Source organism: Gymnogyps californianus, chromosome 1, assembly GCF_018139145.2.
Source record: "Gymnogyps californianus isolate 813 chromosome 1, ASM1813914v2, whole genome shotgun sequence".
NCBI classification, from domain to species: Eukaryota; Metazoa; Chordata; class Aves; order Accipitriformes; family Cathartidae; genus Gymnogyps; species Gymnogyps californianus.
The window spans coordinates 105,340,006-105,365,517 of NC_059471.1; the positions used below are offsets into that span (position 1 = coordinate 105,340,006).

A 25,512-nucleotide genomic window follows, 5' to 3' on the forward strand; every position below is an offset into this window, starting at 1 on the left:
TGTGGGGACCTCGGAGAAAGGACGAGCCGCGCCCGGGCCGCCGGCGCTGAGGGCCGCCCGCCGGCGCTGCACCGCCCGGGCGCCGCCGCTAGGGGTCTCCGCGGGGCGGGGAGGGCCGGGCCGGGCCGGGCCGGGCCGCCCGCTCGGGGGCGGGCCGGGCCATCAGCTGACCGGCCCCGCCGCGGCGCTCGGCTGGTGCCGCCGCAGCTCAGTCGCTCTCCCCGGCAGCGGCGCGGCCCCGCGGATTTACAGCCGGACCCCGCCGCGTCTCGCCGGCCTCCCTCCTTCCCTTCTCTCCCTCCCCCCCTCCCGGCCGCCGCGATGTTGCCCCACTTAGCCCTCCTGCTGCTGGCCTCCGGCGCCGCTCGGACTCTCGAGGTAAGCGGGGCAGGGGGCGGCCGGGCGGGGACTTCGCCGCCGTCCTCCTCCGCTTCCCCGAGGCTTTGTCTGCCCGCAGCCGCCCCTACGACGTGGGCTCGTCCGGGGCGGGGCGGGCGGGGGTCGCCGGCGCCCGTCACGCAGCCGGGCGGCGGGGGGCTCCTTCCCCGGCTGCCGTCGCCCTCCCGCCGCCGAACAATGGGGCCGCTCCCGCTGAGCGGGGCGGCGAGCCGGGGGGTGGCGGAGGCGGCGAGGAGGAAGCGGGCTGGGAGCCGCCGGGGCGCCACGCGTGTCCGCGGCGGGCGGCCGGCCGGGGCCGGCTCCGTTCGCTGATCCGGCTGTTGCTGCCGAAGCGCTTCCCCGTTAACTTCGGCCGCCGCCCGCGGAGCCGTCTGGCGCGGCGGGGGGGCGGTGGCGCCGCCAGCCGGCGGGCAGGGCAGGGCAGGGCGGGGGAGGGCCGAGTGCGTCCCGCGGGGACGCCGGCTCCGCCGCGGGGGTTTCCTCCGCTGGGGGCTGGGGAAGGGAAACTTTCCCTGCGTGTGGGCGCGCTGCGGGCGGGGGAGCGGAGGGCCCGGCGGCATCCCCCCGCGGGGTGGGGGCTGGAGGCGCGGAGCCGGGCTGCGGGCACCGCCGCCCCCGGCGGGGGTGCTGCCGGGGTAGGGCAGGGCAGCGCCTCCCCCATCGCGCACATACACGCAGGTGTGTGGGGCGACGGCGGGCAGCTCCCCGCGGGCTGGCGCAGCAGCCCTGCGGGGGCGGGAAGGCGGCGCCCGCGGCGGTGCGTGGGGAGGAGGGGGGCGGCGGCCGCCGCCGGGGCCGTGCCGTGTCCGTGTCCCCGTCCCGTCCTCCCGTCCCCCCCCGCGGGCGGGCCGGTGCCGAACGGCGCGGAGGCGCGAGAAGATGGCGCCTCTGCAGTGCAGCAAAGAGGCGCCGCCGTGCGCGCTGCGGCCGCCAGCAGCCCGCGCCCCTCCGCGGCCTCCCCTCCCCTCCCCGGGGGCGGCTCCGCCCCCGGCCTGGCGGCACCCTCCGCCAGGCCCCTCTCTGGGTGGGGCTGGGGGTGGGAGGGGTCACCCGTACCCCTTCCCCCGTACCCCCCCACCGGGCGGGGGTGTGAGCGCACCGCGGCTCCTGCCGGGGTCGGGGGGAGCCGGGAGGACCCCCGAGGACCCCGGCGGGGCTGCGCAAGCCCGGACCTCAGAGGAGGAGCCGACATGGCTGGGTGTTGGTGCTCCCACCAAAAAAAGGTGTGGGAGGGGAGCGTTATCTCCTGGTCTGCTTCGGTCCCTGGTTGCCAGACCTCGGCCTTGAGACCTCAGCTTCTGCCCTCCTCTAGCATTAATCCCCCCTTCTGCCCGGGGGGGCTCAGGGGGTGGGTGGGGGTGAGGTGAATGCCAACACTTAGCCGGAAAGCAGAGCCTGAAGCTTGCGCTCCCCCTTAGGCAGGGGGATGCAGGATGAAGGCGTCCTTCCAAGGAGGGACCCCGGTACCTGGCGGACAAGAGAAGACAGCTCTCCATCACGGCTCTCCATCCCCACAGCCATGGCTGCCAGCCACAGGCTCTCGCTTTGAGGAGTGATCTTGCCAGTGTTGAGCAGGATATATCACACCGAGCAGTTGTAAAGATGCTCAGAGGTTTAAAGCTTCCAGTTACAAAACCCGTTTGGGTTTTATCAGCTTGATGCAACCATTTGTTTTCTGAATGCGATAGAAGGCAATCTCTGCCTTGGGTGCATAGCTGAAGTAAAAAATGAGTTTTTACGATTGAGACCATGCTTCAGGATAGACCACAGAGGGATGGGCATTTCTGTTGGGTCCCTGTAGCCCTGGCCTTACAGATAGGTATGTAGGTATTGCAACTGTAAAGGTGCTTGCAAGAAAGGGAGCTTGGATTTTGCACCAAAACTGTTGGAGGCAGAGTCTGTATTCAGAGACCTCTGCAATGGTGTCTGCCTTAGTGATATCCAGAATTTTCAGAGACATCCTTTGCCTCAAAACGTTTGCTTAAATGGGCACTGATGTTTCTGCAGGAGCTTTCGATCTTGTTCTGTCATTCCATATGAACATTTGAGGCTTTGCATTTATCCTTTTTTTTTAGTGTTTGATAGCGGGATAGGTTTTAACATCTGGTCTTCTTGTGATCAGGCATTTGTCAGTCTTGATACTCTACGGTTGATATTTTGAGCAAGTGACTGTTTTTATAAGACTGAAATATTTCATAATAGGAATTGCATGTGTGCATTTACCGCACTTGAACTGTGTTCATACGCTAAAGTGTGAAATTTTGATGTTTGAATTAGATTCTCTTTAGATTTCTTTTCTGAAATGCAACATTTTTCCTGCCATTTTAACAAAGGCTTTCTGGAAAGCAGCAAAGAACCTGTACTTAGCTTTTACAGAGGATGGTATAAGGAAGAGGGAAAGCAGGAACAAAACAAATTCTTTCTATATTACACATGAAGAATTCCTTTCTAAAATTACAGGTAAATTAATATTTATGCAGCTTTAAAGGAAATACTCCTTAGTGATGCTCCAGTGATGTCGTGTTTGCTTAGCATGTTGCCTCTGCTACTCATGTGAATCGTACTTACTGGGGTTAGGAAATCCATTGGCCAAAAGCTCTCATAATTTGTGAAACTGTCGTATTCTTCAGTAGCTATTTTTCCATTTAATCTCTTTCCATTAATTGTCTGATTTCAGTAGATAAATGCAACAGACAGTAACTATCCTTGTGAATTTGTGCGAATGATCCTGGTTTATAAATCAAGATTTCTTCTAATTAGCACACTGAGGTTATCATGATTTCTGCCATGGGTGTTCTGCTTGCTGCTCTAGCTCCATGTTTATCAGCAAGACTCTTTTACCAGCTGACTGAAATCAAGTTGCTAAGACATTGATATCATACAGGCTGGCCCTCAGAAGGTTAGCTGACAAAAAGTATGTTGCCTGACAGCTTTTTTTTTTTTTTAAACTGGGTAATGTAGTGCTTTATATGTTCTTATTTTTGTTCTTTTTTTTTTTTTTTAGTGGAAGACCCCAAATATTTGTTTCTTCATTGTTTAGTTTTCAAGAGGACCTTTAGAAGTGACTTTGCAATGTGGGAAGAGGAAGGAAGCCTTTCATTCGCTTCCATTACAGACTTTCAGTTCCTCTTCCTATTGGTTTGGTTCCCAAATTCCCCTGGCAAAGGCTGTGCATTTGTTGAAGGGTCCCTTTTCTGCTTCCCATTTAAAATGCTTCTGTGTTGGGATGGGTGGCTGCGTGGGTAAGTGGGGCAGGGCAGGCGCTGTGGGTCTGGGTGCACTGTCAGGGTCCTTGGCAGTCAGGTGGACAAATTAGAAGAGTAAAAAAGGAGCTTCTCCCTTGCTCCCTCATTTGTCTTTTGTTTGATTAATGAGCAACAGACAATTTTGAGACTCGCGTTCTCTTCAAATGTCTTTTCCGGGGGAAAAAAGTGATCAGCTGCTGTGCTTCTTCATAAAACATGTATGAAAACATGAGGGACCTGACAAGATTTTGATATTCTTTATTTTTTTTTTTTGCATGAGCTGTTTGTGTGTCAGATGCAAGTGATCTTTCTTAATTGGTTTTAATTGATCAGTGTTGAATTGTATGGCAAACCTACAAGAAGTATAGATCATCTTTGATGGCTTTTCATGACTTTTCTCTTTGCATGTGTTTAATAAACTGTAAAGGATAATAAACAGTTTGGTTTATAAATTGTATGAAGAAAAGGTATGACAGTTTCTTTTAATTGGCAGTCCTTTTCCAATACAAAGTTTAGCAAAGTAGCTTAAGACCATAGTAACTTCATGTAACTGCTTGCAGAATTGGCAGCTGTTCTTCTGAGCAGAATAATTCCTTTTTAGTGACTCACTAAAATAATTAACACAAGCTGATGGGTGTGGAGACTTGGTCAAGAAATTAGTAGATGGGATCACAGGATCTCTCAGGAGGTCTGGTCTGACCCCCTGCCCAAAGCGGGGCCAGCTCTGGGATCAGACCAGGCTGCTTGGGGCTTTCTGCAGTTGGGTCCTGAAAATGGAGCTTCAAGGACAGAGCCTGCGGAACCTCGCTGGGCAACCTGCTCCATCCATGGTTTGGTTGGTTCACTTCTGCGTTGAAACATGTCTCCAAGCTGTTACTTGTTTATTTTTAAGGCAATATCTCTAGGCTTAATTTACATCCTTAATCCTGAATACTTTGAATGAGTGTCATTTTGACATCTGTCACATGTTCCAAAAAACATGTAATAACCAGGACTTGAAAAAATTGTATTTGAGTTTAATAAAAAAATATTCCAATCTGTCAAATGTCCATGTATACGTATACACGTGTATGCATACACATAATGCATTAAAATCACCTAATGTGTCAGTAAAATGTATGCAGATATATTGAAATCCCCCATATATTTGCATATTTAATATATGACATTAAAATCACCATATGCTTACATCTGTGTATATACATTATATTAGTGTGTAGGCTGTATTAAACCTATAGTCACTTACATACCTCCTTATATCCAGGCAGTGAAGAGATGAGGTTCTAGACTGCTGCTGATAAAAATATAATTGGGTTTATATATGGTAATAGGTTCATTGAAGTTGTTGGGTGAACTGTCTGGTGTGGTTTTAACATGTAAGTCTAGAGCTGTGTGTTATTGGATTTAAATTCCGGGGATTTTGAAAAAAAATCCCATGGTGTAAGAAGATTAAAAGTAAAGCAAATTGAAAAAGTACCGAACAACTTTCTGTAAGGTTGGTTAACTGTTAGAGCATGCTCTTGCGATGAGAGTTTACGACAGTTGCTGCCAGGCTGAGGATTGCCAAGAGCAGTGTTGATAATGAGCTTGAGCCTGGAATAATTCTGAGACAAAGGACTCCCCTTAAAAGAAGTCAAACTTTTGCTCTGACCTGCCTTTTTTTTTGGTTTTTTTGTTTTGTTTTGTTTAAAACTGAATGCAGTTGGTCTGATGAGCCCTCATTCTCACAACTTGACCTGGAATCTGTCCTCCTTCCCTGACTCTTCTTCAGAAATACCTACAGTTGAGGTTTTGAAAACACATTTTCTGTCCCTTTTGGTAATACCAAACCAGCTGAGAATACCAGCCAGTAATAGCTGGTGTGTGGTTTTGAGTCTTCAGCCCTAAATAAGTCACCTTTCTGCCCTTGATTGCAACATGACATTGATTCTGAAACCTGGATATTTGTCTTTTTTTATTCATTTTGATTAAACAACCTTTGGAGAGCTACCTGATCATTAAATCTTGTTGCGCTCTGCTGTAGATTCCAAAAGCTCTGGAGATACCTCCAGTTACCAAAAATAGCTACCTTTCCTTGTGAGAATTCAGTCATATAACAAAAGAGAAACAAAATAAATGAGGATAATGGCCTCTGTTCAAAGGGATCAGTTTGAATGACAGCCAGTTAGTATGTGTGTGTATATATATGAGTGTTCATTAAAAAAGAACACTGCACCTCAAGCTCCTTGCTATATGGAGGATGTAGGATTGTTTTGGTACTGCACTTTGTAGCAGAACAAATATTTGACAATGATTCAAGTAATTACAAAACAAAATTTCAAGTTATGGAAATACGAGTAAGGGGCAATACACTCCTCAGTGTGTGATTAGTGCCAGTATCTTGCAGTGGCTCACAAAACGTGCTTTCCCGATGACAAGCACATCTTGGTGTATGAATGTAAAGGTATTAAAATAAGTGATGCTTTTTAGAAGGGTGGAAAATCTTAAACCAGCTACTGACTGTAAGGACACCGCTATTCCAGAATTGTGTATTGCAGGTTTCTTGCCCTACATCGATTCACAGAAACAGGAGAGAGCGATAGATAAGGGTATTGCTGGTTTCTTTACTGTAGCTCCCAGTGTAACAACTTTGTAAGCACTGTGACTTCTTCAGCTGAGAAGCAGGACTTCTGGCTTGCCGTGGTCCTCCCAGCAAGTTCAGGAGAACTTGATCTTCTCTTGAGGACTTAGTATTAAAGGGTAAGTGTAGATTGCAGTGATTTACAAGGCTTTCCAAAAGAAGCAAACCGTCTGGTCAACTGATGCCATTCCATGGACTGTGGGACAGCCGAGCTTTAAACAGGGGAGCGTGTGAGCCAGTGTGCTTTGTGGTTTTGTAATCCAGCCGCTCTTTTCAGGCAGTAGTTAAACACTGCTGTTTGGCTGGCAACCGACCTAGCTCAGGAGCTGGCTGCTGAAAGCTGCTCTTCCTGCTTCCACCAGTGGCCACCACTCTGTAAGCTCAGCCTTTCCAGCGCTCTTTGACACCTCTCTAGGCTGATTTTATGATCCTGTGCTGCGTTGAAAGAAACGAGCTGTGCGTTTTTTGGTAGGTGTCAGCTTCTGGCAGATGCTTCAGAGACCTGAGTCAGAAGATGGCCACAAGCAGTCGAACTGGCCCAGCTAAAAGAGCATGCAGCTTCTGTGGGGAAGATCGCCAACCTCTGAAACCACGTTTGCTGAAGTTTGTGTAATAGCATTTTAATTAAGGTGTTAGTCCCTTTGCCTCCCTCTGGTGACCTGCAGCAGGGCATGAACAGTTTTTTCAAACCTGACCCCTCTTTGGTTCCTGATTGTTAAAAGTTAGTGTCAAGTCACTGCGAAAGGCAAAAATCCCCAAGGAGCTGCGTTCAGGGATGGATAACTCCGTTCAGTTTCCGCTGACCCATTTTGAGCTAATCCAGATAGGAATTCCCTGTTCATCCTTTACTGGTCTGTCTTCCCCTAGAGCAGAGCTTATCTATTCAACCACAGCAGATAACATATGACAGGAATGGGGCAAAACTGGTTGTACCTGTTAGTAAAAGCATTTGAAAATTGCTCCTTTTCAGAGCAGGCTGCCAATGTGATCCAGTATGGCAGTTTGTATGATTTATGTAATTTCTGTTTGGAATTGCAATTAGTAAAACAAAGCACGTGTCTAGTGGGAGTTCAAGATGGGGGCAGGGGGAGGGTGAGCAAAACCCTATATTGTTTGGGAACTGTATCAATATTGGACTTTGAGGTTTTTGAAACTATGAAACAGGAGTTTACATATACACAACTCAAATTTAGGTAATACATTTATTTGGTGCTAATAGATTTGAAATCTACCATTGATTTATTTCCTTGTGGTGAAGGTGAAAATTGCCTCCTCATCCAGCTCCAAAATTTAGAAGTAGTATCCAATGGACGCACATAGAAAAAAATAGAGATGGGGCAGGATTTTGGAGTTATTTCCAATCTCCTTGACATGCTATCGTGTCGTCTTTGTGCCTGCAGCAAACCTTCTCTTACCTTATCAGCACATTTTTAAAGTAGAGATTGCTCATTCTGAAGCTCTGACCCTGTAAAATTGATTTTTCTCTAAATTATGGTCTCTGCAAAGGGCTGATTCCCCCCCCCCCGCACCTGCTTTGTCAGATACCATGATACAGGTTTGAGACAAACAGCTAACTTGTTCTTCTTTCTATGCTTAGTTATGTAAATTTATTTGTAGCTGGAGTTTTGGATGTGGAATATGGAGTACTGAGCTGATATAGTAGTTTTACTGCATTCTACTTTCTCATCATTTGAAAGGTAACTTGAAAAACTACATTTGTACCCTATGTCTCACCTGAAAACACAGGGAGATGGATTTTGCAATGTATTATTGGTAAAGGTTTAATTCTGTTAATTTTTGAAGCTCCTCATAAACTGTCATGCCTTCTAGGTTGTTTTTTTTTTTTGCTTGGAAAAAAGCTCTTTTTATTATACATCTCATGCCTCTATATTTGTTTATGTAAACAGTGAAAAATACAGTATTATCTAGGGGAAGGTAAACTGAGGAAGAGAAGAAAACTGTTAATGCAACAAAAAGGCAGTGGCTTTAAAATGGCATTAATTATTTTGGATATTTTCCTTTTTTTTTCTTTATAGGTGTTGTAAATTTAAGTGTACTAAATGTTGATTGATCGTAGTTTAGTTGTTGAGTACTTACAGTATGGAAATGAGGGGTTTTGTGCATGCATAGCCTTAGTAAGCATCTAGACCTGTAGCATGCATTAAGCTGTCGGGTTGTTTTGAAGCTTGTTTGATATTCTTCTGCAGCTCTGCTACCTGTGCCTTGTCTGTCCTCTTCCCAGTTCTCTTAACTATGAAATGGAATAAAATTGCTTTTAATGACACATCTTTCAGCATCCTAATTTTGTTGCTGTTTCCTTTTGCCAGTTCTGTCTTCGGTTCCATTGAGTCTTAGAAGGTTAATATTGATCTGAAGTTGCTTAACAACAAACTTTTTAAACTGAGAATTTTGGAACTCCAACTTGCCCTTTATTCAGAACTTTATTGCAGGCAATTTGCAGATGAGAACTTGTCTGTAATCCCAGTGTCCAGAAGAATATGACTTATCATGAGAATGTCAGCTTTACATCATTAAAAAAAGGGGGGGGGGGGGGGGCAAAACAAAAAAACTTCCAAACTTAGAATTTATTGTTTAAATTTTATGCAGGAGAGTAAGAAGGGGAGTTGGAAAGCCTAAAGAGTCAAAGACCAAATAAGGGACCCAGAATACACGTGAGTGTTTGAGGGCGTTTTGAAGACTTCTGAAGGTCCCCAGGGGGACTCGGGCCCTGGCAGTCTCTTTCACTTTTGTTTAGATTTGTTTCTACTTTGGCATTGTCTTCTTTCGTTTCTCATAGTGGTAATATAAGTTGTGGGGAATTTTTTTTCTTTTTCCTGCTAGCCTTAACACCTGAAAAGCCAGTTTCTCCTTTTCTGCGTGCAGAGTGTTCTTCATAATCATGATCGCGTCTGAGCTGTTGAGATGAAATGTTTCACCTTTCACTGCTAGCCTGTCGAGCCTGTTTGAATCCAGGCTGAGGCGACATCTCTGATAAAAATCAGCACTTGCCTGGTTGGGTCACAAACTGTTTTATTTTGGTGAATGGCCAAGGTGAGATAGATGGGTTGGCGGGAGAGGGGTAGATGCCTGCGATGAGCAGTTTCTGCTGTGAGGTTGGGGAGGGAGGGTTATGGTATCGATTTGCGTTGGCACCATGCACTGAGCTGCTGGCTCACCATGGCCAACAGGCTTCATTAAGTCCGTGCTCTTGATTACGGAGGGGCTTTCCTGTGGGCAGAGGAGCTAATGCCTTTCTGAAGGTGTTTGCAAGAAAGTCCCGTGAACAGCTGAGCTTGGAGAGAAAATGTAATCTCTGATAAACAGCAGGGTAAAATTAAATCCAAGCATTTTACTTTGAAATCGCAGTCTAAACTATTTCTGAAGACGTATTTAAATGAGACTTAGGATTTGTCAAACAGCTTTAGATTAATTTATAGCCACAATACAAATTCTAAACTACTAAGTTCCTGTTTAAATCTAACAAAACTTCTGTGGGCAATGGGCAAAAATACTGACAGTCAGGACGCAGACTCTGAAAATTGAGGCTGACTTAGGTTGCTTGGCTCATCTGAACCATCCCCTTTCATTTGAGTGGAGCTGCGCATGCTTGAATATAAATGCATGCATAAATGTTTGTGATGTGTTTTAAGGAAAATGTATCTCTTAACTGATATGAGGAAAAAAGCTTTAATTAGTCTGCCACTTAAAACTTCTGAGTAACAAAAGGCTGTTACGTACTCCTTTTATAAGCAGAAAGACAGAATGTGACTTATATGGTGCTCTAGACTTGCGAGACTCGACAGTAGCAGGTAGGAGTCTGAGTTTTCTGTTGTTGCTGTAAAACCGATGTTTGACATTGAGGCTGGTAATTAAGTGGCCTCCTCATTTTAAAGAGGGATGTTGAGGCCTGGAGCCCATATGGAAGATGGGCCACGGGAAGGATTAGTGTTGGGCAAAGCTGGGTTGCCCACCTTGTGCTCCACAGGGCTTCCCCCCTGCCCTGCGCTGCTCCTCTGCCCAGACCTCCTGCCCCCTCTCCACCCTGTGACTGAGCAGCGGGGCTTTGCTGCGTGGGGAGTTTAGATAAACTCGGCATGGATTTGACATTGCCTTGTTGTGTGCTAGATGTGGCTTTGAGGAGCTGAGCCCATCCTCTCCGAGAAGGGCGCAGGGAAGAGAGGGATGAAATGGGAATTGGTGGCTCTGATGGATAGTGGTAATTTAAAAAAAAAAAAAAAAGTGTTTTTAATTCCAGCTCTGGAGGTAAAACTGGATGAGAAAAGCAATCTGTAATATATCAAAAGGAAGACTGAACAGCGCCTTAGTTGCCTCCATAAAGAGGAAATACAGAGCAAGGAAGGACATGCCAAGTACTGCTGTCTGGAAGGCGTTCGGATAGGAAACTGGGGACATGTTTTTGACAATATGGGCTTGGGGCAAGCTGAGAAGGGAAATCTATTTTTTTACTTCCAGGTGTGAAGACTGCGCAACTAGTTTTCCAAAGAGGTAAATACAAGATGTTGGGCTTCATCATGGTAAACAGGAGAAATGTAATAGCCTGTGATATGCGGGAGGTCACATCAGATGTTCTCTGTTGAAATCATGGCATTTAAATTCTGTACCCACGGGGAACTCCCAGTGCCTTTAAACACACACCCTGAGGGGAATACAGCGGTGCCCAGTCATACAAGGTTTTGTAGACAATAACACTGTTTGCAAATACAGCATAAGTTACTTGCTTGTTGATTTTAGGATATGAGTTTTGGTGTTATCAAAACATAATTAAGCCTTAAACTTGATTTATTTTTTTACACCTGTTGTGAGTTAGCATTTTCTGTGACAAACTGCTTAGTATGGTTTGGGATTTCATGGATAAAAATCCATTAATATTTGCAGAACTATTCAAGGAAAGAGTTGGAAAGTGTCTGTTCTTACTGTTAAATTGCAATAAAAAGTGAGTGTTAAGTTTTCTGAACCCTTTGAAAAGTTTAGGTTTTTTATCAGTCCTGCTGAAACAAAAGACCCTGGAGCTGGACACTGGCAGGCTGGGCTGGTTGGGATTATTTCCCATGCTGCTGGGTAGTCCGAAGCAAGTTTGGATTGTATCTGCTTATGGTTGTCTTTGCTCCATGCATTTAAGCCCAGCTCTGTGGCCCTCCAAAACAGAAATTTGAAAGAAAGAAAGAAACAGTTTTAAAGAAACTGGCTCGAGTTGTAAATGGCTTTAACAGATAAGGAGTACTTAAACATTTTCAAGTCTTCTCATCTTTTAAATGACTGAGCCTGCAAAAGAAAAAAACCTTGGGAGGATGGTCACTAAATAATGTATCTGGGGAACGATAGCTCCACAGTGTTTCTGTAACAGCTGAGGTTGGTGTAAAAGGCCATATGAGCCTTTGGGGAATGCTGCGTTTAAGCTGGAGTGCAGACTTTGTTTATGTCCATTACTTCTTTTTAATTGCAGAGAATAATTTGGGTAAGGAAAATATTTAAAATTTGAGGAATTGGGCACATTAGAAATCTACAAGTTAAATTTCAGTATGGTACCTTTGCCTCGGCTGCCAGCAGCTCTCCCTGGAATTAGGCTTCTGGCAAGGTATGCGCTTGTCCAGGGACATGAAAGCAAGCAGAGACCCCCACAATTACTTCAGTTTATCTCAACTCCATCAGAGTATCATTTGTTTTGTTTGTGATGTGCTTGTCTGAAGTCTTAAGATTTGCTTTGAATTCTTGCCTTTACTTTGCCCTTTGCAAAAGCGTGGATGAGGAGACCTCTTGGGTTCTCCCTCCCCTTGCTGAGCACTGTGGTTCTGGTGCTGTTCCTCTGCAGCTCTCCACCCAGTCTTGGCCGATGGGTGTTGTCAGGAGCCTTACAATTACTAATTAATCTTCAGGTGGTTTAGCACTTCCTAATTAAAATGCCTGTAGATTTTAGTAACACATACCTTGCAGATTCAATGTCTACTGCTTTGTTTGAATTAACAGTATATGTCGTAGGATACCAAGTTTTATTGCTAAAGGTGGTACAGAAATCCAGAACTGATTTTTTTTTTGAGTCAAAATTTTCAGAAAAGAAAGGGAGAGTATTTTTAGCCAACCGTTCCCATGACTTCAATTACATGTCATAAAAAAAGCACATAAAAATTCCTTTGGGAATTGTCTCTGCGTTTTCAGTCCTATGTAGTCAAATTGCTTATAGTATCTAAATTGGTACAATGTGGAGAACGTTGAAGGTTTTGAATTGTGTGTGGCACATCCCCCTTGTCACTCTGCTTGTGCTTTGAAAGGAGAAAATGCATCTGAGGCAAGAAGGGCATGCAGGCTGTGGGTAGCCTGCCTGCCCTGTTGGAATGTGGCTCTTTAAGTCCATAAGATGCTTTGCTATGCATGATTTTTACCTTTTGCTTTAGGAAATGGGGAGGGCACAGCTTTCTGAAGAACTTCCTTTAAAATAATGTTTATTGTTTCTAGAAATATGGTACTTTGGAGACTTAGTTTAAATTGGAGGCAGGGAGGAGGTAGGTATCACTAATTACAAGTTTGGTATTCTGGTGTGGTGGGTTGACCCTGGCTGGATGCCAGTGCCCACCAAAGCCGCTCCATCACTCCCCTCCTCAGCTGGACAGGGGAGAGAAAATGTAACAAAAGGCTCGTGGGTTGAGATAAGGACAGGGAGATCACTCAGCAATTACCATCGGGGGCGAAACAGACTCAACTTGGGGAAAAAAAAATAATTTATTACCAGTCAAATCAGAGTAGGATAATGAGAAATAAAACCAAATCTTAAAAAAATACCTTCTCCCCACCCCTCCCTTCTTCCCAGCCTTAACTTTACTCCTGTTTTTCTCTATGTCCTCCCCCCGAGCTGCACAGGGGGACGGGGAATGGGAGTTGTGGTCAGTTTTCCACACGTTTCTGCCGCTCCTTCCTCCTCAGGGGGAGGACTCCTCACAGTCTTCCCCTGCTCCAGTGTGGGGTCCCTCCCACGGGAGACAGTCCTCCACAAACTTCTCCAACATGAGTCCTTCCCACGGGCTACAGTTCTTCATGAACTGCTCCAGCGTGGGTCCCTTCCATGGGGTGCAGTCCTTCAGGAACAGACTGCTCCAGCGTGGGTCCCCCACAGCATCACAAGTCCTGCCAGCAAACCTGCTTCAGCGTGGGCTCCTCTCTCTCCACGGGTCCACAGGTCCTGCCAGGAGTCTGCTCCAGCGTGGGCTTCCTACAGGATCACAGCCTCCCTCAGGCATCCACCTGCTCTGGCGTGGGGTCCTCCATAGGCTGCAGGTGGATATCTGCTCCATTGTGGACCTCCGTGGGCTGCAGGGGGACAGCCTGCCTCGCCATGGTCTTCCCCACGGGCTGCAGGGGAATCTCTGCTCTGGTGCCTGGAGCACCTCCTGCCCCTCCTTCTTCACTGACCTTGGTGGCTGCAGAGTTGTTCTTCTCACCTATTCTCACTCCTCTCTCCAGCTGCAATTGCTACTGCCCAATAACTTCTTTTCCCTTTCTTAAATATGCTATCCCAGAGGTGCTACCACTGTCGCTGATGGGCTTGGCCTTGGCCAGCGGTGGGTCCATCTTGGAGCCGGCTGGCATTGACTTTATCGGACATGGGGGAAGCTTCTAGCAGCTTCTCACAGAAGGCACCCTGTAGCCCCTCCGCTACCAAAACCTTGTCACACAAACCCAGTACATCTGGCTACACCCTTACGTCTTTCAGAGGGGGTTTTTCTCTGTAGTCAGTAATGTTGTGTATCAAGAACAGAAGATATAAAGAGCATAGAAGTGAAATAGGAGTTGAGCACCTACCTAAACTGAAACTTTGTATGTCTTTTTAAATGTATTTGTACAAATCTGTGCTAGTGGTTTGTTTTAGTTTGCTTAGAAACTTTCCCTCCCCTCTGTCTTTTCCTGTCAGACCTGAAATGATACTTAAAAAGTTTCTTAATTAAAAAAACCCAAACAAACCAACCAAACCAAACCATGAATTTTTTGTTTGGTGGGGTTTTTTTGGGTGTTTTTTTTTGTGTATGTGGTTTGGTTTTTTTTTTTTTTCCACCCAACCATTGGTAGCTCCCTTTCTGATGTACTTTAAAAATACTCTTGAAACTTCCCAGACTGATTCTCCCGTCTTTGTCGGATCATGTGTATTGTATTAAAAAGTGTTTCTGGTGGCCAGAATAGTAAATGTTGTTGGTCTTTTTGTTTTCAGTCTTAGTCAGGTTTATGTACAGTACGTGGTGGTAGTTACGTGCAATGCCTAGATTTGGTTTAAGCATGGAAGCTAGATTCCCTTATAAGTAACAGTAATGGGCAAGTGGCTTGTAAACCAACAGCTGACAAGTTAATTGCATGAGTTTCAGTATACCTTTTAAAAAAAAAAACCCAGAAATGGAAAGGATATAATGTCTTTTTTTTTTTTTTTTCAAAAGCAGCACACTGGTTATGAGTTTGTGTTTGCAGAACAGAGTAAATAATGCAGTTCTACAGCTTGCATTGTTTTGATTAGGTGTTCAGAAATGCTAATCATAATTGCTGGATTGCTGGCACTTGCAACAGGCAGCTGGGATTTTTTTTGAGAAGTTGCTCACTTACAGCATACCAGAGGAGTGTTGGAAAAATGAAATTTTGTTTAGACATAGCTAAAAATGCAATATTAATGAAGGAGAGCTTGTCATTTGGAATAAGAGTGCTTTATCTCAGTAAGGCTCCACTGTCCCCTCAGTCTTCAGTGAATTTTTAATTTTGTGGTTGGTTTCCATGCTAATGCAAGGGATGTTATGACTTGTGTGAAGAAATAGGCTGGTTTAATTTTGTTATACACACAGGTTTATTTCTTTTTAATAAAAATGTATGCTTTTATGTAATTGTGGTTGTTACTGTTGTTACTGTTTTTTTCCCCAGGTGGGTTGTTAGATCCACGTACATAAATCCTTAACACATTCTCCCCACTGACACGTTTTCTGCAGAACTAATTCTGAGTTAGTTTCATGCAACCAAACCCACTCTCTGTTTGAAATATGTAGCCCAGTTGTACTTGAAGGTACACTTACAAAAAATATTTTGTTAATGCTGGGTTAGCAGACACACCCATGTCTCAGGGTGGATTTCTCTCTCTTCCTAGTTCTTAATGATGGGAGGAGATGGGAAAGATGCGTTAAAATTACATGCTTTGCTTTCAATAATTATTGCTAGGAGAGATGATGCTCAGTACGTGCCTGCATTGGCTTTGATGCTGGAAAGTCTTGCTAACTTGTGTTTGGTCTGCTTGGCGTGTCCTCCACACCGTCACTGCTACGCCTGCCACCTCCGCTTCTTGGTCCCTGCCTCCCTTCTTCAGTCGTCATCCTTGAAGCTGTGGTGCGAGCCGCAGGTTTCTGCTACGTGCCATGACTGTCTTCCAGAAGCGCCTCTCTTGAGCCCTCTGCAGGGATGGCGTTTCTGCCATCCTGCTTTAATTTTTGGTTTGCGATAGCGCGTGGGTGTACTTGACTCGGATTGTTGTTTTCCCTTCTCTGCGTGTGAGCACATACAGTTCCCACACAGATAATTTTTCTGAGGTGTCAGAAGGAAACAATTTTCTCTCGGTGAAGCTTAGCTCTTAATATGGTGTTCTTCTGAAGTGGGGGTGAGCGAGTGTCTACTGATTCCCTTCTCCTGGGGAAGTGATGCCAGACCAAAGAGTAGGCTCTGGCAAAGCACTACAGTTCCCCTACTAGCTGCATCTTTTTGTCAGCTTTGCCCATACCTTTAGGACGCGAGGCACTCCTGATTAGTTTTGAACAGTTACTAAGGCTTTGAGGGAGACTCCACCCCACCCCCGCCCCGCCCCCCCAACCGAAAACCAGTTCTGAATGAGTTTATACTACAAGGCGGTGGTTGTCGGTCTGCCAGCAGGTCCGATAGATCTGTGGACTATTTCTAGTAACTTTGCAAAAGTAAGCGAATTAAAAAGACCAGCCTCCATAAGCCTAGCTCTTTGGGACTAGGATGTGCATTTCGTGCACCTATTTTTAGAGCCTCCTGGGAGGTGGAAGCAATCGTGCTGAGCCTTGTCTGGCTATGTGGCACATGCTGCTGTCAGTTGATAAACCCCATGGAAAAGGCGTGTTAAGCCTTGAAAAGGAGAATGTTGCAGTGAGCGTAGAGGATGGAGTAGGTTTGTGTTGTGGTACAGGGAGGGTTGGTGCAGCGCTTTGGTTTCAAGAAACTCGGTGAGTCTGATTTTGGTGTTCTCTTGATTAAAGTTGGTGGCTTTATGCTGTGCCTATATTAGCATTTATGTTCAAATCGCAAGCATATGCGAGGAGAAGGTGCCGACAGGCTGACTCGCTGGGCTTGGCGCTGTGCTGCAGGGTGGCCTTGGGGCACGTGGGCTGGCTTCTTCCACGGTGGAACCCAACCAGAAGATCCTCTTCAGGAACACACCTGAAAGAAATGTGCTGGCCCCTCATGGACGCCCATGCCACATAACTGGTCTAGGTGTGACTGGAAGTGAAACGCACTGAGGACTGGTGGAAACACAGCCATTCTGCTCTGCATGTCCTCTCTGCATCTAATGTAGTCGTAGCCACAGAGGTGGCAGGAGGACAATGTCTTCCAGCCGTGACAGCTTGTAGGGACACTCAGTTTGTCTGAGGTAGTGTAGTCACTGAACCGTAGTCAGAAATGTAACAGTGCACCCTAAGAAGAAAACTGTGAGTATCAAACTACTTCGGAAATTTCTTTGTGACTGGTTGGTGTAATGCAAGGAGTTGCTGCCTCTCCTGTCTCCCAGTGTCACCTATCTAACAAAGGCACTGGGGCTGCCGTGTCCATGGCCAGAAGCTGCAGTTACACACCACTGTCCTTCTGTTAAGGCTCCAAATGAAGGGGATGGGGGATATGGTCTTAAATAGTGTTTGCAAAGAGAAAAGTTCAGCCTGAAGGTAATGGTTTTTTTGCACCTCTCCCCTTTTTATGGGGGCAAAAAATGGTATGCGGTCATTTGGGAAAGACGTGTTAAAGCAATCCATATCTCTTACAAAGCACTTAGTGACTCCTTCGTGTAATCTACAAGCACATTCCTCCGAGGGCATGGTCACATCCGCTGTTGCGAATGGATTGGCACTGAGGAAATGTGCTGAGTGGGCATGTGGCTGGTACCCAGGCTCCCCAAGCATCCCTTCCTAACCTCAAGGGGTTTGTTGTTGTGTTTGTTATTTAAAGGAGCAGTGCAAGAGCAAGAAACAGTTTCCAGCTTCCAGTTTACCTCCCTTGGGGTAGCTGCTGCTTTCTCTTCTGGCTGCCAAGTGGATGTTTTAAGAACATTTTGATGTGGTTTGTATGTTATGTTTGGATGTAGGCTAAAGCTGGCAAAGCTTGATGCCTAACCTGTACACGTGCGTGTGTGTTTGTGGTTGTTTGGTTTTTCCTAAGTGCTATTTGGAATCGCTAATGAAATTCAGAGAAATTACAGCTCACTTAAAATATAGAGGCTAGCTCAGGTTTTCTTGGTATTTTTTTTGTTTTGTTTTGTTTTCTGTTTTGTTTTGTTTTAAATCCTTGCCAAGCCATCTCTTAGGTTGTTACCTATTTGGTGGAGATGTTAACAGCCTCATATGAAAATAAGAAGACCCCTGCTAAAAGGGGTAATGACCATAGGGTGGAAATATAAAGCCTGTTGTAGGTGAAATCCAAACAGTCTGAAATGGCACTGCAGGTTGTTGGGGTTACAAACAGTGTTTGTGCTTGTATTTTGATGTGTATGCATACTAAAGATAACTAATGCTAATTATGGCTAGCTGTAGTGTGCTTATCTGAGGAAAGAGTCAGATGAACAGGGCTCATTAGTATCTCTGAATTTGTATTTGCTCGCCTGAGTGGAAAATGTAAGCTTGGGGTTATCTTACCTGCCACCCCAACCTTTAATAAATTGTACATTAAATTCATCCTGCTAGTATTATCCTAAAGTGTACCTCTGGAGTAATGAAATCAAAGGTGGAGTGTAGCAGCTCACATAATACTGAGGTGTGACTTTTTTTTTTTCTCTGATGGTTTGTGTCTGCACAAGCAAATGTAATGTCAGCTCCATGGCATCAGGCAAAATGGTAAGAAGAGTGGCTGTGCGTGTGTAGGGTTGAGCAGCTCTCAATGGGAAACCCAACAAACAAAAGCATCTCTAGAAAATGAAAATGTTACCCAATTGGAAAAATAAATAAAATCCACCCTGATTTTTTTCTGTAGGTCTCTAAAGGTTTCCAAGACTGTATCTGTATTTTCATGCTCTTTTGCTAAAAGTTGTGATGCTGGTAAATTACTTTACTATCCAATACTATGCTGTTATGTCATCTTCACTGAGTACCTGAATTATTTTTCAGCTTTCATCTTTCACTTCTTCCTAGCAACAACATAGTTAGGTTTAGCAGTACAGCTCACGTTATGTTTGAGTTGAGGTAGTTCTTAACAATCTTTTATTAAAATTGCCCATTACATTAATTTATGGTCAGATACTCAGGTGGCTTGCAGAATAGTTGATGATAATGCACTAGAATCATGTATTTTTCAGAATTTTTAGCAAACTACTTAAAATGCTACTTATCTATTCTTGTGTTTTTCTTAAACTAACAATCTGTTAAGAGTTTCCAGCTGTCATTTAAATTTTTTTTATGTTTGCCTAATACATAAAATTAAGAAGGAATATAGCTATCATAGTTTCTGTCATTTCAAAAACTTTTAATGAGCAACTTGCTCATGCCCCTTTATGGAAGTGTTTTGTAGCATTGCATAAAAATTTTACAGTCAAAGGTCTTGAAAGGAGAGGTTTGGACAGAACGACAGTGTCTTCCTTCAGCAACTGCTGTAGGTATTTCCCAACATGATGCTTGGAAGTGCAAAAATGATCAAGGTATGTAATACAAGAAGAGTAAACCATGGTCAGTTATTGTCATCTAGGTGATAGTCCCAGTTTGATGTTTCACTGGTAAATAGGCTAATTTTTTCTTAGTTGCCTAGAGAGCTTCACTTTTTAGTCTGCTGGGAATAAGGTATAAATGTGCATTGTGTGGGATCTGTTCTCTCAATGCAGAATATTTCTCTGCTAATTATGTATCAGGTGTACCAATGGGTAGATACTTAAAACAGTGAAGTTAAATGAGTGCCAATTACAAATCTGGTCTTGCACATGGAATAAATGACCAAGTATAATTGAAGAATATGTACTGTGTTGACTAAGCAATTTACCTATCTTGAAGCTGAAGGTACTTACAGAAACGGTGAATGTGTACAGCATGCACACGTCTCGATCCACTGTAGCACCGATTTCCAGCATGTCTTCCTTGATCATTGTTATTGCTGGAAGAGATGTTCTGTCTTACCTATAAGTGTAAATAAATGGAGCTGACAGAGATGCCGCTAGGCTGGGCTCTGCTGCGTGTCAGGGCCTTAAAAACCAGAAAAGATTGGAGCTGTAAGAGTATGAAGAACAGCTGGATATGGCAGCTCGCATGTGAGTGGCAGGCTTTTCTTCTGCAGAAAGAAAGCAATGTTTTCAAGTGTAATAAACCTTAACGGATGCAGTAATATTCTCATCAAAGCATTACTTTTACTCATGGTTTTCAGATGTTTGCTGAAGTTGCGGTTGCAGTGTGTTAGGTCGGCAGCGGAGGGGAAATGCGTGGAGGTGGCTGACAAAAAGCAAATGTTGAGTTGCCATTCTTGAATGAGAACAAGATGAAAAGTCAAATTTCTGCCTGTCATGGAGGGAGATGTCTTAACTCTTTAACACTGAAAGCTGGGCTGCTGGCTTTGGTCTGAAGTTGGTTCTCTAGAGGGTGATCTTTGCTCTCTGCAAATTCGTGGGAGCAGAAATTTTGCAAACCCAAGTTCATGTAGTTGCTGTTGTATGAATAGCATGAAGTTATTAAGGTTTGATATTGATAGGCACTGATGCGTTATTGCAGGGATGAAGAGACTGAGGCAAGGGCTTTATGCAGTAGTCATGATTGCTTTATATATAAGTTTGTGGCACCGTCCATCTGCCCCAATTAGATTTGAGTAGCCTCGTGAAGCCTAGATTGAGGTTGTTTGTGATCCAGGATACAGAAGAACCAGATGTGTAATTTGATGACCTGGAGGAAATGTTTGACTTGATAGCTAGACTCCTAAATCTGAATATACTAGAATCTCAGCACTCTGAGATGAAAATGCTTCCCATTTATATTTCATTTTAGGTTTTAATGCATCACACGAGGCTGTTCACTTGCAGCTTCAACACTCGTGATTTATTGAGGGTGTTGCTCCATATTTTATGATGATGTCAAGTGAGGCAAATAGCATCTGTCATGCGCTCTGATGGATACAGGCCTGGTGGCAGAGCAGGGTGTGTGGGTCTGAGGCGGTCCCAGCCTGTCTGGTGTACATGCGCTGCTTCAGAGCGTTGGGCTGCTTGAGGAGTGAAGACCATCACATGCAAGCCATCTGGGATAGTAGTGATCACAGGCGGCTAGTTTTGGGGGTGTGGGATAAATAAGCATGTCAGCTTTGAAAGCAAGGGAGGGTCCTGCCAGCCTGGGAGTCGTCCTTCTTTTCTGCACTTCTGTGCCAAGTTCATCCTGAAATGGGAGGAAACTGCCCTGAAAATAAACATGGCATTGTTGCGTGTGAGCTTATATGCTGTGCTTAAGCTTGGAAGTTTTGGGGTCCTGTGGGATGTGGTAATTGTGCAAGAAGAACAACTCAAGGTGGTTTAAGTCTTGAGGTTTTAACTAGTCAACAGTTGTACAGTAGGCATTACTAGTAATTTTATTCTTCTGCCATAGCTGAAGTTAAAATGAGTGTAAACGAGAAGTACTAGGAGCCATTTGAAGTTTTCTGTCTACCCGGCACTCAAAATGATTCTGTTCCTAGAGGTGGATGGTGTTTTATACGGCTGCCTGGCATTTATGGATCATCCTTCACAAAAGAACATCTATTATTGCTACTGTATCCTTACGATTTCAGTTGAGTTGAGATAAAACCAAAATGTTGGAATCATGTTTGTAGTCAGGAGTAGTAATAAAAAGAGCAGCCAAAATCAGGCTTTTTTCTGTCACTGACTTCACTTTCAATGCTGTAGCTATAAAAAACCCCAAAGTAGTTGTTTCCAGTTGTCATTTTTAGGGCAGTAGTCAGTGTTGCATCTGGACAAGAGTGTGAAGAGGTTTCTTGTTTACTGTACTGTGAATTTCTGTGTATGCCTGCTAATAGTTCACACAGAAATACCCGATAATGTCACCATTATACGTTCCCCTGTACTTGGGGAAGAAAGACTGGAAAAACGTTCAGGTGAGAAGGGAGCCCTAAGTAAATGTGAGAGACTGGGTGGCTTTAGTCTCTGTTTCCTTGCTGTAAGAGGATCATTTTTTATAAGCACTTACAGTTTATACCAGTGTGTTAAGGGATGATGCCACATCCAGTTAGTTGTATCACTGTCCTGAAGCCTGTCCTTAGATTAATTTGGTAGATTTAATTGATTTCCCACACATTCCCTTTTCCACAGCAATATAAGCGTAGAGCCTGCATACTAATCAACGCTGCGTAAAACATTCCAGTTTTTGAACACCTTGTGTGTTTGCTGAAACACGTTGAGACCTTGGGTGGTAAGACACAGGATTACTGCCAAAAAAATTTCTGGTGCAAATGGAAATTTCAGGACAGGGCGAGCCCCTGGCTGGGTCCTGGCAGGGACAGGCAGGGTGGTATGGTGCTATAAAGGGACACAGAGGTTAGCTTGCTTCATTGCCTCAGGTTTGGCTTCAGTTTTCAGATTCCTAATTATTTCAAGGTTGTGTTTTCACTGTGTGAGGCATATTTGTTTTTTCTTCTGCGTATTGTCCTCGCTGCAAGTTGGTGTTAATTAGGCGACTGCTATATGTCATTTTTGCTGACAGATGGGTTTTGCACAGACTCTTGCAGTGTGTTGCTGTGCTGTGGCTGCTCTGTCTTGTATACTGCCAGCTTGGGCACTTGCGGATGCCTCTTAATCGATTTGGCCTCGGTGTGACCAGATCAAATGTTGCTCTGCGTGATCTTGTTACGTTCACATCCTCTAGCTTACGCTGAGTGTTTTAATGCCTGCCTGACCGCAGACAAGTTTATTTTCTGCTTTTTGTGATTTGTTTGTGATAAACTGAATGGAGAATTAGAAAATGGGATGACATTTCTGTAAAAAAAAAAAAAAAAAAATCCGTGGGATCCATATGTACGTGTACTTCAGTTACGTTTCTGTGGTAGCTCAAAATTGGTTGTCTCAGCCCTTAACCCTGGCTGGTGGAAGTAGAGCAGGCTCCCCGGCTGGATTGGTGGCCCAGTTCATCACCATCCTGACTTGAAGAAGCTAGCAGTCCCTGGGATTGTCTAATAGTCAACATCGTTCTTCAAAACAAGAAGTCAACAGAAAGTCTGCTTGGAGTTGGTCTGTCTTCAGATGAGCATTTTGGTTTATAAGTGATTTCTGTAGCTTCAGTGGCAGCTGGTTTCATGGGGAAGCATTGTTCCGCTCCAGGGAATGAGGGATGCTCCTCACCACTGTGTTGATCTGGTCAGGTGAGGAACGTTTCCCACTTCACCTGTGGGTTTGTGTGGAACACTATCCTGAGGTGGCTGGTTTTTTTGTTAGTGAGAAAATAATTCCACCTTTTTATCTTGCGTCCTTGGCAAACTGGCTAGAGGTCTGTATTCCCCAGTGGATTTAGCTGGTGTATGAGATGGAGTTGTCATTGCTGTACTGGTGTATACATTATAGCAGTCTTGTTTGTGCAGGGAAAAGAAGAGGTTGTCTTTTTTCTTTCTTTAAGTCTGCCTCTTCTCCTCCCCTCTTTGCTGCCCAAAGCTCAGAGATGGGTATTCTGGACAGCCTATGTACTGATATTTATAAGGAGTAATATCGCCTTTGATTCTTCAAGTTTGTTATTAAAAGTAACTAACTTTCTTAGCTCAGTTAAAGAGGATGTGGAGGGAGACTACAGATCCAATAAAATGAATATTTTGAATAAAATCTTTTCTGTGGGTGTTTTGTAGAGCTGTTGTATGTGTGATGTGCTGCTGCTTAAAACTTTAAAGCAAGGATTTAATTGCTGGCAATTTCAAACTAGGTTTGGATTCATGGCCTCAAGGATTTTGTGAAAAACAAGATGCTCAGTTTGGGAAGGAAATTATTTAGTTAATTGTATTAAGGTCAGCTTTGATAGTTGAATTAATGCAGTAACATGTCAGTATTGATGAAAATGTGATATTTGTTTCTGATCTCTTGATTATGAAGGTTGATTTGGAAAAAAAAAATTGAATGGAACATAAATGAACCATTTTTGCCATGAATTCCAATTATAGTTCCTGCAACTGGCTCTTGACAGGCCACTTCATTCTAGGTCTTGCATTTATTTTTGTATTCCTTGAAGCTCGGTAGACATTTAAATTGATACTGTCTTTGTGTTTGCTCTGCCTCAGTATGTTTGTCCGTAACAAATGGTTTCCAAAACTGAATGCAGTATTTCGGATTGACTAGTAGCAAATGCTTTCTGTGATACTTTAATCTTACGTTTCCACCTTTCAAGAGTCAACTGAACTGCCTGGGTAAGGCTTGAAGGTGGAGTGGGCTAAAAGGGGGAAAAAGCAGGAGTCCTTCCCCTTCCTTCCCCTCTTCTGGTGTCCCCTCAGTCTTGTCCCTCTCTTCCTTATCGCGTTTGCTCTCCAAGAAGAGCGAGCCTGAATTGGTTTCTTCTGAAGGGACCTGTTGTTGTAGGGAGTATTTTTGTTACAGCTGGTCCCATTTTACTAATGGCAAGAGAAGGAATGTCCTGTTGTGGTAGAAGGCTCCGCTTTCCGTCCATTGTAAACTGTCCTGAGCAAAGAGAGAAGAACAACTTCTTACCTTTCCTTCACACGCATGCTTTTTTTTATATGATAATGTAGTAAACAAATTGCATATGCAGGTTCAGAATGAAAACATCAACCATGTAACACTGATCCCTTCCAAGAGTAAATGCTTGGGTTTATTTGTATTGGGCTGGAGACCTGGGTTTTGTGAAAGACTGAATGGCAGCTGGGACAATGCCGGTTTTGTAGCCATGTACTGTTTTCAGTAGAATAAAGAATGAGGGAAGGAGTGCTTGAATGGTGGTCTGAAGAAGCTATTGGTAAACAAAACTGATTTGGGGTGTTTGCTTTTATAATTTGCTGTTAACTCTGGAGTGCACTTCACATCAAATTTTAGCAATAGTAAATTGCATCATAACTTTGATTTTTTTTTTTCCTGACAGTCTTTGCAAACTGTTTAATATACAGATAGTACAGTAAAAATAGTTCCATATCCCCAAATCTAGATTTACAGAAATAATTTTTTAAGATTTTTCCACCCCTCTGATTAAAGTTTCTGCCTTCCTCAGTGGTGCATTTTGAGGGAAGCTATGCCAGTGTTGGGCAAGTCACAAGGGGGCAAAGGCACCGATTATTTTTAACAAGCTTGCCGCCTTAATGTAGAAAGCAGAGTAATGTACTTACTGTACTGTGAAATAACGTTTGAGAATTAATGCGGTCTGTCTGCGTAGCTGCATCCCCAAGAGATGCCCCTCCTGGGAGGGAGAGTGGGGTGAGCCCTGCATGGCTGCGCTCCCTGTGGGCTGCAGGTACTGTGTCCTGCCCGCCACGGCACCAGCCTCTGCAATGGCCCTGACACTTTGGGCTATCTGGACTTTTAAAAATGACTACTTAATTTTTCTGGTAAAATATAATGTTATTTTGGGGGACCGGGAGAGACATCCTTTTGGGGAATCTCACTGTAGGAACATTTCTAGGTCTGTCCGCCTTACAGCTCTGACCCAGATTTTCAGCATACTTTGGTAATACACAAGCACAGAAAGTATGATGTAAACTCTTGCAGGTCTTTAATTGAGTGTCCTCTTCAATGGCAGTGGTGGCTTTTCAATGGTTCAGAAGGTTGTTTGGACATCTCTTATTAAAGCTTCTTCCATTTCCCTTGGTGCAGAAGTACTTTGCTAGTGACCTGAATGGTCCTGAACCTAGAAAAGACATTTGGTGGTTTTGTCCCTCCCTTATAGCTGCCTCTGAAAACATCTTCATATTGCTGTTCCTGTACCTTGTTATTTCACGCAAGCCCTAGTGCATGAGATCAAACAGTTATTTAGTGCTTCAAATGTTGCTGTATGTATAATCATACACATTTGTTGTGTGATTGTTGAAATGGATTTGTAGTGTCTGTTTATTCAGGCT

The 25,512-nt window shown here is 44.5% G+C and overlaps 1 protein-coding gene across 4 annotated transcripts in view; it reads left to right on the forward strand.

The window, feature by feature from the left end:
* The first annotated feature begins 247 nt into the window (after positions 1 to 247).
* The window catches only part of APP (amyloid beta precursor protein), a 230,495-nt gene continuing 205,230 nt past the window's right edge, over positions 248 to 25,512 (forward strand). For all 4 annotated transcript variants that reach the window (XM_050915531.1, XM_050915532.1, XM_050915533.1 and 1 more), the window contains exon 1: positions 248 to 378. In XM_050915531.1, the coding sequence (XP_050771488.1) occupies positions 322 to 378 (57 nt within the window). In that variant the 5' untranslated portion in view covers positions 248 to 321. The remainder of the gene's footprint in view (positions 379 to 25,512) is intronic.